This window comes from Chionomys nivalis, chromosome 7, assembly GCF_950005125.1.
Source record: "Chionomys nivalis chromosome 7, mChiNiv1.1, whole genome shotgun sequence".
Taxonomy (NCBI): Eukaryota; Metazoa; Chordata; class Mammalia; order Rodentia; family Cricetidae; genus Chionomys; species Chionomys nivalis.
In genome coordinates this window covers 78,432,145-78,447,080 of record NC_080092.1, presented here as the reverse complement: position 1 = coordinate 78,447,080, position 14,936 = coordinate 78,432,145, and the positions used below count along the sequence as shown (strand labels likewise).

The following is a 14,936-nucleotide window of genomic DNA, read 5'->3' as shown; positions in this document are numbered from 1 at the left end:
GTTTAGCTCCCAGCATCCACATCAGACAGCTTTTGGCTGCCTGTAGATACAGTTCCAAGGAATCCAGCGCCCCCTTCTGGCTTCCTTGAGTACTTGCACTCACACATGCACATACTCAAATGCACACACAGACATAACATACAATTTTAAAATATTTTTTTAAAAAGAATGAAAAAAAGCAGTCTCTAGTTGCCCACTGTCCACTCATCCATTTAACCAACACTGAGTGCCTGCCAGGTACTTGCTAGGATATGCAAGCTCCCAGGCAACTAAGACCATTTTTGTGTTCAGGGCGTATTGTGGTTCACCAGCACCTAAACTCTGCTGGTCTTCTTGTTGTCAGCTCTTGCCAGACAGAACTCATGGGTGTATCAAAAAATAATCTTTATTGTCTCTAGTATAAAACAGAGCAGATCAACTGGCCTCTTAGTCTGTACAGAGTGTGGGGCATGAGGCCACCTGGGCTGCCCCCCCTACATCTCTCATAATGCCCCTGACTGGAATAGTGCCTCAGGAGCTCCTGGGGAGAGGACCACAGATGCCTCCCTTAGGGACAGAAGTCAGGGATGGACAGGGTTGGGGGATGTTTTGTCATCTGAGGGAGGTAAAGGTCTCAGAGGGCCACACGAGCGCAGCAGTGGCGCAGCACGCAGGGCAGGATGCCTCGGTTCAGCTGGTGGAACTCCACCAGCTGCAGCAGATCTGTGAACCGGGTCTGGCCGTCGTCCATGCTGAAGTAGAGGCAGCCCTCATCTTCGCTCTGTGGTGTGGCCAGAGGGCAGATCAGAGAGCGGTCCCGGGTGGAGGAGCAGCCCATGGGGCCAGCAATTGGCCCCCGTTTCTTGTACAGGGAAAAAGGAGGCACATAGTAGGGCTTCAAATCACGGACCCCCTGGCTACAAGAACCCAAAGTAGGAGTGGGGGGCGTCACTCACTGGTAAAATGAGATAATGCTTGACTTTCTGCAGGTGGCACAAGGACAGGACAAAGCCCTGGGGGTTGCGCTGGCTCTCCCGGACCAGGAACACACTTCGGGAAGAGAAAACCAGATTACCAGAGAGTCCTAGTTGTCCCTGCCCTAGGTCTTGCTGGTCCCCACGTCTATTACTCCACCCAGTCCAGCCTCTTACCCATCCACCAGGCCCTGCTGTCCAATTAGCCGCTGGCTCTCCTCCCGGGAAATGCGTCCATGGAACCAAGGCTGGGTGCGGTGGATGGCTGGGGTCAGGAGAAGAGATGCTGGTCATTCTGGGAAGGCATGCCCGACCCCAGCCAAGATGGCTCAGAACAGCACCGCAGCCCACCCTAGGAACCCTAGACCACCACCCACCTGTGCTGAGACTTGACCCAGAGCATGGGGTGGGCAGGCTGAGGCGGTGGTTTGTCTTCTTCTGCAGTGGGGGGCATGGGATCCCATTGGCATTGGGTGTCATTGGCATCCACCACCTCCCCAACCCCTCTTCCTCCCTCCCACTCCACGAAAGCCCCTTGAACATTGGTGCAGCAGACACACACATGCACGCATACAAGATGTCCTTACCCTCCAAGCCTGGGCCTCCTCCATGGCGGCATTCAAAGCTTCTCGGGGGTTCTCAATGACACGCCCAGAATGGCCAGAGAAGTCCATGGCAACTAGGGTATTATCCGAAACGCTTCTCTGGGAAGAAAACAGAAGGAGGAGGAGGGAAGGGGTCAGAAGAGCTGCCCTGAGCCTGTATCCCCACCTTCCCTAATACCCCTGAGTATACTCACCAAAGGCGGAGACCCCAAAAAGGATAGGCGCAGGTGATGAGATTGAGTTTGCTGATAATTCTTATATAACTGCACCCCATACTGGAGGCAAGAGAAGAAAAAGACGTTCTGAGGTCAAGAGAGCAGAGATGGCTCTGACATCCCTCAGGCCAGATTTCTCCAGAGCACAGGGCTGAACCCTTCCTGACAGGTATTCTCAGAAGGCCCCCGCCCCCTGCATGGTGACCTCTTACTGGGAAGACTTCCTGAAGGCAGAGCTATGCCACCTCCCTCAGGTCTTACCTTGAAGAGACGGAAGGCAGTCAGCCAGCAGGTCCTGCTCTGCTCATCCTCACTGCAGAAGATGTGGAGCCCCTTGTGGCCATTTCGAAGCTTGTTGGGCTGGGGGGAGGAAGTGGGCGGTCCCCTGTCTGATCCTGTGCCCAGCTACCATGGAGGCAGCGAAGGACCCAAGGACTATCCAAATGAGCAGGCAGAATAGGCCGGGTTCCTCAAGATAGGGTTCCAAAGCCATCCCCAAGACCAGACCAGGCCAGGCTAAAGCCCTCACCTTGACACAGAAGCCGAAGTCCGTAGGCATCCCATAGAGCTTGCGGCCCTGGGTCACCACATACGCAGTAGACTCGTTCACATCGGCCACGTACTGCAGGTGCCTCGGGTCCTGGGCATCGTGAGAAAGTGGGACATGGTACATGTAGGTCCTACCTCCGCGTTAGCGTCCCACCAGGTAAGGAGATTTTAGGACCAGGGAGAGGCAGGGAAATACCCATCATGCACAGCGGATGAAGGCAGAGGGCCGAGGAGATAGCTCAGCTGGTAAAGAGCTGGCTGTACAAGCAGGAGGGCCTGAGTTTAATCCCAGCTCCCACCTAAAGGGCTGGATGTAATCCCAGTGTGGGGACAGGAAGGTTCTTGGGGCTCTCCTGCCAGTCAGCCTAACCTAATCTGCAAGTCCTAGGTCCTAGTAAGGACCCTGTCTTCAAAAACAAGGTAGACAGCTCCCGAGGAAGTCCACCTGAGACTGACCACTGACATTCACACACACACAGCAGAGGCAAATAAGTTCCCTGTCTTTTCTACCTCCATTCCTACCTAGTGTAGGTGAGCCAAACGGGTTGGGGTAGATAGATGCCAGGCATGGCCTGAAGACTGCCAGCCCAAGGGTGGAAGGGCCTCGGAGGATCAGTGAGAAGCAGGACATGACAAACTAGTGCTGACCCTCCAGAGCTCACCTTGGACGTGCCCTTGGTGGAGTAATAGAGGCCGGAACGACGCAGAAAGCAGAAAAATCGTTTCCAAAGCTTTCGGCCTGACCCCCGGCCTGAGCCCCGAAGCTGCAGGAAGCCCTGGATCTCGGGGAAGCTGCCGGCGTTTAGGAAGTTCTGGGGACAGATGTGAACAGGCGGTGAAAGGCTCGCCTCCTCTCAGGCCTCCGGAGGAGGAGTAGCACCAGCACTGACTGCCACCGGTTTGGGGGGGGGGGGCGATCGTGGATCTATAGTAAAGACCTCACCTGGATGAGGTCTTCATGGGATATGCCTGTTTGTGCATCCAGACAGCTGGAGACCATCTTTTCTGGGAACAGGGTATGCTGGGAAAGAAAGGAGTCAGGGATCAAAGGTCAAGAATTCAGGCTGGGGATGCAGAGGGTATGTGTATGTGTGCACACCCAGGTTCCCTCTCACTCACTGGGGGGCTCTTGAACAGTTCATACTTGGCGAAGTTTTTGCGGAAGACAAAGCGACTATCTCCACCAACAGGCCAGGCCCCCTGCACTTCCACCACGAATTCATGGTCCTCCACACCCCGCTCTGAGACCAAGGGTGACAAGGCAGGGGTTGGTAGAGATTAACCAAGCCTCATAGATGAGCCACCCGTCTTGCCCAAGACACTGCCCCACGGCTCCTTGTGCCCCAACTCACCCAGTGCTAAGTAGGGGTGGCACTCCACCAGGCCCCAGCTCTCATCACTCAGGGCATGCGCTCGCTGGACCAGCATTTCACACACATGGCGAGCTGTGGCTTCTGCTGCCACCTCCACAGACCGGCAGGCCCCATCTTCGCTGTACACCTTCACCACCTACACCCCAGGAACTGCAGGTGACTTGGGGTAATGCCAGGGAGGGGGTCTACTCTCTGACTTGTACTATTTTCAGGAACCAAGATACCCCACCTACACCAAATGGGCACCACCACATCTGGCCAGGGCTGGGGCAGCTCTGTCCCTGCTTCTCCCTTTTCCCCAAACAACTCACGTGGAGGCGACCGGAATCTCGAGGAAGCAACCCTCTTGCCCCGGAGGAACCGCCAAGAATAGGTTTCTGTGAAGGCGGGCTGCAGAGCTCGGGGAAGGGGTTGGGGATGGAGGGTAAAGAGGTCGCCTGGAGCTCCTCTTCTCGAAGTTTCCTATGGCAGAGTTGAGGGATGGAAGCCCCTATGCATTAGCCAGTGCTGGGTCCCCTGTCCCCAGCCCTTCCTACCAATGCAGCTCACTGTCCTACCCTACCTGCCGCTTGGGATGGGCAGAGGCTGGGACCGCTTCACATCCCCTGGCGGAGGGTTATCCGGGGGCGGAGGAGTCTCAGGAGGCGTCCCAGGAGCTGGGCACACATCTTCTGGGGAGCTGCTGAGATGAGGTGGGCTCAGGTCCAGTTCCATGGCACCTGTGAAGGCAAGGAAGACCTGCTGACGCCATGTGCTGTCACCGATCCCTTCAAACCGCAGCCTCCTCAGGGCGCTCAGAGCCCAACAGGACATGCCCACTTTAAAAAGGGAGACTGGGGTCCTGGGAAGGAAGCATGCATCATGTGCCCAGAAGTAGTCAGTCTGGTGCTTGGGATTCCGATGCCAGTCTGGGTCCCTCCTCCAGCAAAAGCAGCTCAGGAGAAAGATCAGGTAGGCTTCATGCCACATGCCCCTAGCTGCAGCCACAGGGTCAGGGCAAAGGTTGCTCATTGCACTGGGCTCTGCCCCAGATTTTCTAGCACTTTGTTGCCAGAAGCAGTTGCCAAGCCTGTTGTGGTAACACCTGGCGGAGTGATGAGTGACACAGAGAGGCGGTGAGGAAGGACAGGAATCAGGAGGGCAGGACCTGTGTGCTTAGGTTGTGGGGGTGACAGAAGGCCTCGCCTGGAGGGGCTTTTACCCCAGCAACTCCAAACTCTGTGGGCCTTCCCAGACCCTCTCACCCTGCCCAACTTTTCCCCGAAGCCTCGATGCTAAAGCTACCTCCTCTGTATGAGAAGACCTCTTGGTCTTGCCACACTCAGCCTGGTGCTGGGAACTCTGCCCCATTATTGTGCACCTGTCTTATCCCAGCTCTGGTCTGAAAGCCCCTGGCACACACACCAGAGTCTCACCTATGCCTTAGCGCCCACGGGTGCAGGGAAGCTAGGACAAGTAGCGACAGGCGAGACCAGGCAAAGACAAGGGGGAAGGGTCCCAGCCCTTCTCTGCAGGAACCAGCAGACCCCATGATGCTGAACCAGGCAGGACCCAAACAAAATACCAATCCTAGCACCCTGCCTGTTCTCCAGACCATGCACCAGGACGGTGAGACTGCCCAGAACAGTCACCGGGATAGGACAAACATTTGACCCTTCCACAAGGGCATGAAGGAATCTGGGGGACAGGTGAGTCAGGGCGGGGCAGGACAGCTATGCCCCAGGCTCTCCATTCAACTTTGACTCATCCATAGGACTTCCTGGCTGAGGAGGAACACAAACAACCTGCCTCTGCCCTCAGTCCCTGACTCCCCAACCTACAGGTAACCTGGGAGCAAGGGGTACGAACTGGAGAAAGATGAAGATGTGGGGAGGAGCAGCCCGAGGCTCCTCTGACATCACCCTCCCCACCCTTGGCCAGTGTCCAGCCCAGGTGGGACTAATTGTCTTCTGCCCACCTTAGTACCAAAACATCACCCTGCCTATAACCCAGAGAGGTGGGGAGGAAATGCCCGGCCTGGATCCAGGAGCCTATCAGGATTAGAGCCCACCTCCCGGTGGTGTGCAAGTAGCATCCAGGTCTGCCGAGCTTGTGGTCTGGAACCTACAACTCTCTTTGCTGTTAACCACCCTGAGGATGTAGGCAATGCATCTGGCCTTGGGGACTCCTATGTATTGCTCTGTGGAAGAAGGTCTCTGGGATGTACTGACTGAGGGGCCAGAGAGGAGTTAAAATACACAAGAGGGCCAGAAGGTGGTGGCGCATGCCTTAATCCCAGCACTCCACTTGGGAGGCAGAGGCAGGCCGATCTTTATGAGTTCGAGGCCAGCCTGGTCTACAAGAGCTAGTTCCAGGACAGGCTCCAAAGCTACAGAGAAACCCTATCTCAAAAAACAAAACAAAACCAAAACCAAACAAACAAAAAAAAAAACCACCCAAGAGGACAGGCAGACAGACCAACAGAGCAAAATACTCCCAGAAAAGCCAAGCAGAACAAGCAAGGCACACCTGACACTTAGCATCCTCAAGACCCCAAGCAAGGGGCATCAACACCGGGCACCCACTCCCACCCATTTGACCTTCATTTCAGGGAAAGATAGGGGGGTGTCTCTGCCGGGGTGCCCCTCCCTCAAGGTGAGAAGACAACACTCAGCTGGACAGGTGTTTGAAAGGAGAGGTAGTAGATTCAAGTCAGATTACGGTCTAATGTCAGAAGCCCAGGTGCAGACTGCACTAGGGTGAGCTTCCAGATCCCTCCACCCCACCCTTCAGCTGGGGAAGGCTAGAAGCAGTCAGGTACCCAAAAGATAAGATGGGGCAGCAGAGCCTCCTGTGGGCCCAGCAGCCCCTGCCCAAGAGACCTGAAACATTCAAACTAGGGCCTAACCAACTAGTCCTCCCAACCAGGCCACTCCAACCCCGGCTCTCCAGCCCCAGCAGCTCCTGCCCCACCCTCCCTCCTACCCTCCCAGCTGCCTTGTTTACTTCCTGAATCTTGCCCCACCTAGCAAACCCCAAGGCAAGTGGCAAGGCCTAAACGTTTGGAGCCAACAGCAAACAAGGCCACCACCATCCACTCTTCCCAGGTTTAGGGGAGGGCTTGGTGAGCTAGTAGCCCGGGCAGGCTGAGGTCTGTCCGGTTCCGGTCCAGTACAACCAAGCCAACCTCCCCTCAGGACTTAGAGAAGGAAGATGGGGCTTAACCTTTAGGGGTGCTGGGACCAGATGAGGAGGTAGGAAACCCTTAGTTGACCCGAAGTTGATGCTCCGCCCACTCCGCTCAAGAAAAAAAAAACATCCAATGGAATACAGGGGGGGAGGGACAACTCTTTTAATGTTTAATTTGGGAAGAATGCTCGGGTTTCCTGTAGAGTTGGTTAATCATTATTTTTGCCTTTGAGGAGGTATACAACACACACACACACACACACACACACACACACACGAGGGAGAGCAGAGTCCAAGCTAGCAACCAGGAGGCGTTGCATTCTTGGGGGGCAAAAGCAAAAAAAGGCTAAAAGTACTACCATCTGGCCCTCAGGTGCACTCTGTCCCCTCCTGCCTAGGTCTCTCCCCAGCGTCAGCCTCAAGGCAGGCCCACACGCCAAGCCACACACTCTCCTCTGCCCCTGCCCTGCAGCCCCTTCGCACAGCACCGGCGCCTCCCGTCTTTGTCCACTAGCATCCGCAGCCAGGGCTTCCACATCCGAGGTGGTACAACGACGACGTGGAGAGGCGGAGTTCCACCCATTGCGGGAGTCCCTCTCCTTTACTCCCTCCAAATGGGAACCCCAGATTGTAGGAAACTGAGCTCAGCAAGGTGGTGAAGGGCCACCTCCGGATTCCCCCACCCCTACCCCCAACTAGTTGATCCTGAGTAGAAAGAACTAGTTTTAGCCGGAAAGTCCAGATTTCCGGAGGTGACTGAGACCCTACGAATTCCCTGGGTGAGAAGGAGGGAGTGTGAGGGGCACAAAATGAAAACACGGGAGGTCTGGGGTGGGATGGGGGAGCAAGATGAGGAAAGTGAAGGATTCGAGATGCTGAGCAACAAACAAACAAAACAGCACAGTGAAGACGCTAGCGAGCATCAGGAGAATGAATCTTTCCTTAGGGACCCAGCCCTAACCTGCAGCCCACCACAAAGATGAAGTTCCTGCTCCGTTTCTTACCCAGACCTTGAAAGTCCGCACACCTGCCTGAGGCCACCGGTTTAGTGAAAAGACTCCAGGCCTTAACTACCACCCCCACCCCCACCCCCCGCCGCGCGCGCACGCCTGTGGCCTGACCTCACCAAGCGAGGACATGGGGGTGGGGGGATTGGCAGCCTCCGTGCCATCTACCTGGGCAGCGGGCCAGATCAGCCCGAGGCGGGCACAACCTGAGGCCCTGGTGAGGCTGGGGGTAGGAGTAAATTGTCTGAGACCGATCTCGGTCGCCTTACCTGGAGGAACTCCAGTAGAAGGAGCCGGACACCGGGCGCAAAAGTGAGGCTCTGTCTAGGGATCCCAAGCGCTTGGATTTGATTTCAAATCCGCTCTCTTCTCTACTGGTGGTTGGAGGGTATCACGCCTTTGGATGGTGAGGCGGGAGAATATGGAGAGAACCTTGCGTATCCAGATTCCAGGCTCAGGGAAACTAAAATTATCTTGGGCAGGTGAGGGCGGGGCCTAAGAGGCGCCCTGGAGAAGGAAGCGCTGGAGGAGGGGTGGAGACTCCTCACAAATGCACCGCCTGGGATTGTTCTTGCCCTTCCTACTGGGCAGCAGGTGCCGGGAGAGAGAGCAGGTGCCGGGAGAGAGAGCAGGTGCCTAGGGAGAGACAGGGAAGAGTCAAAAAGAACAGGCTGGAAAGAGAAAAATCTAGTCTGGTGGCTGTTTGTTAGATAAGAAATGGTCCCGCCCACTTCTACTTGTCCCTCGATGAGGGTCAGTTCATTGGTCAAGCTAAGGGGCCGTCTCTGCTCACCCCCATCCCCCCACCCCCAGCCAGGACAAAGGGCACTCTGCTTAAGAGGGAAGCCTGAAGAGATGCTCTGCCCTTTGACCTCCAGCTACAGTCTAGCCACCCAGGCTGTTGCCCTGGCCCCTCTGAGAGACCCAAAGTACACCCTCCCTTCCGAGCCAAGGCTAGGGTCTCACTTGCCCAGTTTCAAATCTAAGAGTGGCTAAGTAGCCTAGTGGGAGGGGCCACGGTGATCTGGCGACTGTTGTGAGCCAGTGCAAGAGATTCCTGTTAGAACAGTAACTTCAGCTTTCTGGGTCAGCTCCTTAGCAAACATCGGGGATCAGAAAGAGGGGCTGAGAGACCGGGATCAAAGAAACCGGGCCACCTCCCAGCTTCCTGTGGGTGACAGTTAAGAAAAACAAACAAGACACGAGTTGATAAGGGGTCTGCCCAGAGGAAGCGCAGCCTCAATTTTTCGCTTGAAAAGCCTGCTGTGGAGGTGCACGCCTTTAATCCCAGCACTCTATAGGCAGAAGCTGGTGGATCTCTGAGCGTTCTATACCAACCTGATCTACATAGCAAGTCCCAGGACAGGGAGGACTATACAGAGAAACATTGTCTCAAAAAAAGAAAAAGAAAAAAAACAAAAACAAAAAAAAACAAAAAAAAAAACGCACAGGAGACATCATATCCAACCATGGAAGCACCTAGCACCGGGCTTGGGGAACAACAAAAACAGACCCGCCCTTAGCCTGCTGCAACCCAGTCAGGGAGACTGACCTTTTAGAGCCACACAAATACGAAATGACAAGGGACAAGTATGCCAGGTGAGTGACTCACAGCTGGCAGGGAAGGCCTTCTTCCTGTGGAAGTGAGGGAAAGCCGAGGAGCTGCTGCTGGGGGATGGGAACAAGAAGGGTTAACCATCCCTGGTGAAGGAACACCGAAGACGCTGCTAGGCGGGAACACGGAACGCAGAGCTAAGGGGGTGGGGGTGGACAGGAAAAGCGTCCACGCCGGTGAGCCTGGGCAGGTTGTGCAGGTTGAGAGGGTGGAGAAAAGCCTCGCGGTTCTTAAAAGGCGGGAACCCGGCCTCCACGTCTCACAAGCTGCTATGGAAAACACGGCTCCTTGGGCCCCTCCTCGGCCAGCCTCCGGAGTCGACATCTCTGAGGCAGAGCCCCAGGAATGTGTGGTATTGACCAGCCCTCGGGTGGCTGTTTTGCAAACCAGTTTTGAGAGCCATCCATCCTGTTTGTCCAGACTGGCAGGAGTGATGGGCAGAAGCCAGACCCTACAGGTTGTATCTGGTCCCAAGGAGAGACACAGATCGCTGTACTTGGACAGATCATTGTAGATCCCTCAGGATGTTGAAGGCTGGAGGGAAGCCAGACGGAGTGATGTAGAATTCCATTTCTTTCTTTAATAAAGACTTTTGTTATTATTTATGTGCGCATGCCTGTGTGTGTGTTACACTGTGTGGGTTCCTGCAGATCTTTCACAGTTGGAGTTATAGGTAGTTTGATTCTCTGAAAGATCATCAAATGCTCTTAGCCCCTGAGCCACCTCTCTCCAGCCCCAGGATTCCATTCAGAGGAAGTAGGGCTGTAAGGGGACAGGGCAGATCTGAGACCTCAGGGAGGTGACTGGAGGTGCTACCAGTTGGGGTGGACAGAGGCTAGTAGTAGGAGCTTGGGAGCCATTCTGTCTGGGACCTTACAAGGTAGACGCATAAGGCTATGTGTTTGTCGGATCCACTGAAAGTTCCTTACACAACTATTGTGTTTTGTTTGTGTGGAGGAAATGGGGGCTGTGTGTCACACAGAGTGTGTGTGTGTGTGTGTGTGTGTGTGTGTGTGTGTAGAGGTTAGTGAGAATTGGTCCTCTTCTTCCAGCAGATGGGTTCCGGGGATCAAAATTCATATCATCAGGCTTAGCATTAGGTGCCTCTAACTGCCTAGCAATCTTGCCCATAGAAGATAAACTTATATATAAGTTAATTTAGGATAAAAATTTATGTATAAGTTAATTTGAATTTAGGATAAAAGTCCCCACAAGGTGAACTGATTTACTGCTGTCCCTTGTCTTATGATGTTATTACATCTGGACAAAATCTAGTTTTTGTTGTTGCATTGCTTTGTTTTTTTAAGATTTATTTATTTTTATTTATGTGTATGCGTTTGCCTGCATGGATTTAAGCATAACACATTGTTGACTGGTGCCCAAGGAGGCCAGAGGAGGGCATCAGATCCCCTGGAACTGGAGTTAGGTGGTTATGAAGCATGATGTAGGTGCTGGGAACCAAACCCAGGTCCTTGGCTAGAGCCGCACTGCTCACCACTTCTCCAGTCCATTTTTGGCTTTCCAAAATGGCACCTTGGGGTCTTGCTATATATGTAATCTTTGCCAGCCTCAAACTCCCTCCTTAACTGAAGCTAGTCCTAAACTTGTCACCACCCTCCTGCCCCTGCTGGGGTTAGAGACTTACGCCCTCATGAGATACCTTGATTTGAAGAAACCTGGGAGACAGCTCCACAGGTAACAATGCTTGCTGCAAGTCTGATGACCCAAGTTCAGTTCTCAGGGACCACATGGTAAAGCGGGGACCCCCAAAAGTGGTCCTCTGACCTCCACGTGGGCACGGTGGTATTGATGCATCCAGGTCCACACATACATATACACTCGTAATGAATGCTTTTATCATTTTAAAAATACCTGGATTGGAAAATGTACTTTATATCTAAACTACCAAATATCAAAGTCCAGTTTCTATTGAATCTAGATCAAGTAATCAAATATACAGCACTGTAAAGTTAAAAATTCGAGGAACCATCTGTACTGATCGAGGAAAAGCATTAAGAGTCCAAATATAAAACTTTATGTTTCTACACCAGTGTAGCAGTGGCTTTTTTTGTTTGTTTGTTTGTTTTTAACAGGGTTTCTCTGTGTAACAACCCTAGCTGCCCTGGAACTTGATTTCTAGACCAGGCTGACCTCGAACTCACAGAGATCTACCTACCTCTGCCTCCTGAGTGCTGGAATTGAAGGTGTGTGCCATCATATCTGGAAACAGTAGCTTTTTTCTCCACATGCTTATTTATTTATTTAAGAGTTATGTATTATGTGTATAATGTCCTTTCTGCATGTATGCCTGCAGGCCAGAAGAGGGTACCAGATCTCATTATAGATGGTTGTGAGCCACCATGTGTTTGCTGGGAATTGAACTCAGGACCTCTGGAAGAGCAGGCAGTGCTCTTAACCTCTGAGCCATCTCTCCAGCCAGACAGTAGCTTTATTGATAAAGCTATTTAATAAACAGATAGGATCTTTTGAGTCAGAGTTTTGCTATATTGCCCAGAATGTTCTTGAATTCAGCCAGTCCTCTTGTGTCTCCCAAGTAGCTAAGGCTGCAGGTATGTGTCACAGTACCTGATAGAGAAGGGTATTTTAACTGAATGGCACTGTGACAGTTTAATACTTACATACCAAAAGTTTTTTTGAAAATTTTTTTAAAGATTTATTTATTATGTATACAGTGTTCTGTCTGCATGTATGCCTGCACTCCAGAAGAGGGCACCAGATCTCATTACAGATGGTTGTGAACCATTATGCGGTTGCTGAGAATTGAACTCAGGACCTCTAGAGGAACAGCCAGAGTGCTCTTAACCTCTAAGCCATTTCTCCAGCTCACCATATCAAAAGTTTTAATTTAGCTCTTTACTTCCCATGATGCACAAAAATAATTCTAAATTGAGATCCCAAAGGGCTGTAGAGATGGCTCAGTGGTTAAGAGCATTTGCTGCTCTTCAGAGAACCTGAGTTCAGTTCCCATCACTTCCGCCCAATGGAGCTCACACCTGCCTGAAATTGCAGCTTCAGGGGATCTGATACCCTCTTGTGGCCTCCACAGGTACCTGTATACACATGCACATTACCAGACACATCACACATTTAAATAAAAACAATCATTAAAAATGAATCATAGCCAGGCATGGTGGCATATGCCTTTAATTCCAGCACTCAGAAGGCAGAAAGACGCTAGTGGATCTTTATGAGTTCAAGGTTAGCCTGGTCTGCATAATAAATTCCAGGGCAGTCAGGTTATATAGAAAGACCCTGTTTCAAAACAAAAACAAGAAAAAAATAGATCATAAACCTAAACAACAGAATTGAACCTATAAAATAGTAAAGGCAAATAAAACATCAAAAACAAAAATTAAATAACAATGAAGGAAGGAAAGTCTGTAGTATTGAGTTATGCAAAGGATTTTTTATATTTATTTATTTACTCATTTTGGTTTTTCAAGTCAGAATTTCTCTGTGTAGCTCTGGTTATCCTAGAACTCACTCTGTAGATCAGGCTGGCCTTGAACTCAGAGATCCACCTGACTCTGCCTCCCAAGTGCTAGGATCAAAGTCATGTGTCACCACTAGGCTTGCAGAGGATTTTTTTTCTTTTTTAGTTTTTTGGGGCAGGGTTTCTCTGCATAACAGTCTTGGCTGTCCTGGAACTCACTTTTTAGAGCAGATTGGCCTTGAACTCACAGAGATCTGCCTGCATCTGCCTCCTGAGTGCTGGGATTAAGGGCATGTGCCACCACCACCCAGTACAATGAATTTTTTTTAAAGAAAAAAAGGTTTTTTTAATAACTGTGAATCCCCATGAGATGATGTGGGTTTTCTTTTGTTTGTTTTTTTAATGATTTATTTAACTTTATTTTATGTAAATCGGTGTGAAGGTGTCAGATCCCCTGGAACTGGATATTCAGACAGTGGTAAACTGCCATGTGGTTGCTAGGAACTGAACCCGGGTTCTCTGGAAGAACAAACAGTCAGAGTTCTTACCCGCTGAGCCATCTCTCCAACCCCAAGAAAATAATTTTAATTGACTGTATTAATTTAGAATGTGTATGTTACAAAAACCAAAAAAAAATACTTGTAAATTATCCATTTCATTTATTTCATTATAGATATTTTATGTAGAATATATAAAAAGAAGCCAGGTGGTGGTGGCGCACGCCTTTAATCCCAGCACTTGGGAGGCAGAGGCAGGCGGATCTCTGTGAGTTCGAGGCCACCCTGGTCTACAAGAGCTAGTTCCAGGACAGGCTCAAAAAGCTGCAGAGAAACCCTGTCTCGAAAAACCAAATATTATATATATATAATATATTATATATATAAATATATATGTGTGTTTTGTTTTTGTCTTTTCGAGGCAGGGTTTCTCTGTGTAACAGACATGGCTGTCCTGGAACTCACTTTGTAGGCCAGGCTGGCCTCAAACTCACAGAGATCCACCTGCCTCTGCCTCCTGAATGCTGGAATTAAAGGCCTGTGTCACCATCCCCCAGCTAGTAAATACCAATAATAAGGAGATAAGTAACCCAATTGAAACTAGGCTATAAAACTGAGCATGGTGGTGCATGCCTTTAATCCTAATGCTAAAAAGGCAGAGAGAGTTTTATCTCTGTGAGTTCCAGGCCAGCCTGGTCTACATAGGGAGTTCCAGGCCAGTTAGACCTACACAGTGAGACACATTTCAAAAACAAAACAAAATTGTCCAGGTGGAGGCACAGGCCTTTAGTGCAGCACCCAGGAGGCAGAGGTCAGTGAATCTCTTGTGCTTGAGGACAGCTTGGTCTATAGAGTGAGTTCTGGGACAGGCCAGGGCCACACGGCGAAACCCTGTCTTGAAAAACCAAAATTTAAAAAAAGGAAAGAAAAAGAAAAACCAAATGAATGTTTCTATTTCAAGTAATATGTATGAATAGTTGCTGAGCACCTGAAAAGACGGCCAGTAGCCTTGCCTACCAGAATAGGTATCATCAAAGAGACAGGAAACCAATCTGTGTGATGGCTATAAGGAAACAAATCCCTGTGTACTGTATTGCTATTGGTAGCATAAAATGAGACAGCTGCTTGGGAAAAACAAACAGGTAGGCAACTCCATAAAGGGTTAAATATAGATTTCCCAGGTAGCCCAATAATTCTACTCCTAGGAATCTACCAAAGAGAAACGGTGGCACACATCCACAAAAAGACATGATATTTATAGCAGCCTTATTCAAAACAGACAAAAATCAAAGAAACCCAAATTAATGTCAATAGGTAGTAACTGTGCTCTGTCTACACAATGGAATGAAATACTACTCATCAGTAAAAAGGAACTCTGGTCACCACTGGAGTGAAGGTTGTTCAGAAAGAAACCAGAGCAAAAGCCGCGTGATGTATGAATCCATTTATGTGAAATATCCGGAAAAGAACACGGAAAGCAGATCGGTTGCTCAGGACCAG

At 50.9% G+C, this 14,936-nt stretch overlaps 1 protein-coding gene across 1 annotated transcript; it reads right to left on the bottom strand.

Moving 5' to 3' along the window:
- Positions 1–400: 400 nt before the first annotated feature.
- Grb7 (growth factor receptor bound protein 7) lies at positions 401–8,320 on the bottom strand. Its single transcript, XM_057775211.1, has 15 exons — positions 8,140–8,320; positions 4,258–4,414; positions 4,007–4,157; positions 3,675–3,831; positions 3,442–3,563; positions 3,266–3,343; positions 2,985–3,134; positions 2,303–2,413; positions 2,035–2,133; positions 1,753–1,833; positions 1,541–1,657; positions 1,331–1,391; positions 1,131–1,218; positions 936–1,029; positions 401–760 (listed from the first exon to the last, which is right to left on the bottom strand). The coding sequence occupies exons 2-15, from the start codon at positions 4,407–4,409 to the stop codon at positions 614–616; spliced, it is 1,608 nt and encodes a 535-aa protein (XP_057631194.1). The 5' UTR covers positions 4,410–4,414; positions 8,140–8,320; the 3' UTR covers positions 401–613.
- Positions 8,321–14,936: the final 6,616 nt, after the last annotated feature.

What these genes read in the sequence shown, in the direction of transcription:
- Grb7 (XM_057775211.1), bottom strand. Translation starts at nt 4,409, where the DNA reads ATGGAACTGGACCTGAGCCCACCTCATCTCAGCAGCTCCCCAGAAGAT. An exon ending in GAGATTCCGGTCGCCTCCAC is followed by an intron (nt 3,832 to 4,006) that starts GTGAGTTGTTTG and finishes CCTGGGGTGTAG; the next exon opens with GTGGTGAAGGTGTACAGCGA. An exon ending in AACTGTTCAAGAGCCCCCCA is followed by an intron (nt 3,344 to 3,441) that starts GTGAGTGAGAGG and finishes TTTCTTTCCCAG; the next exon opens with CATACCCTGTTCCCAGAAAA.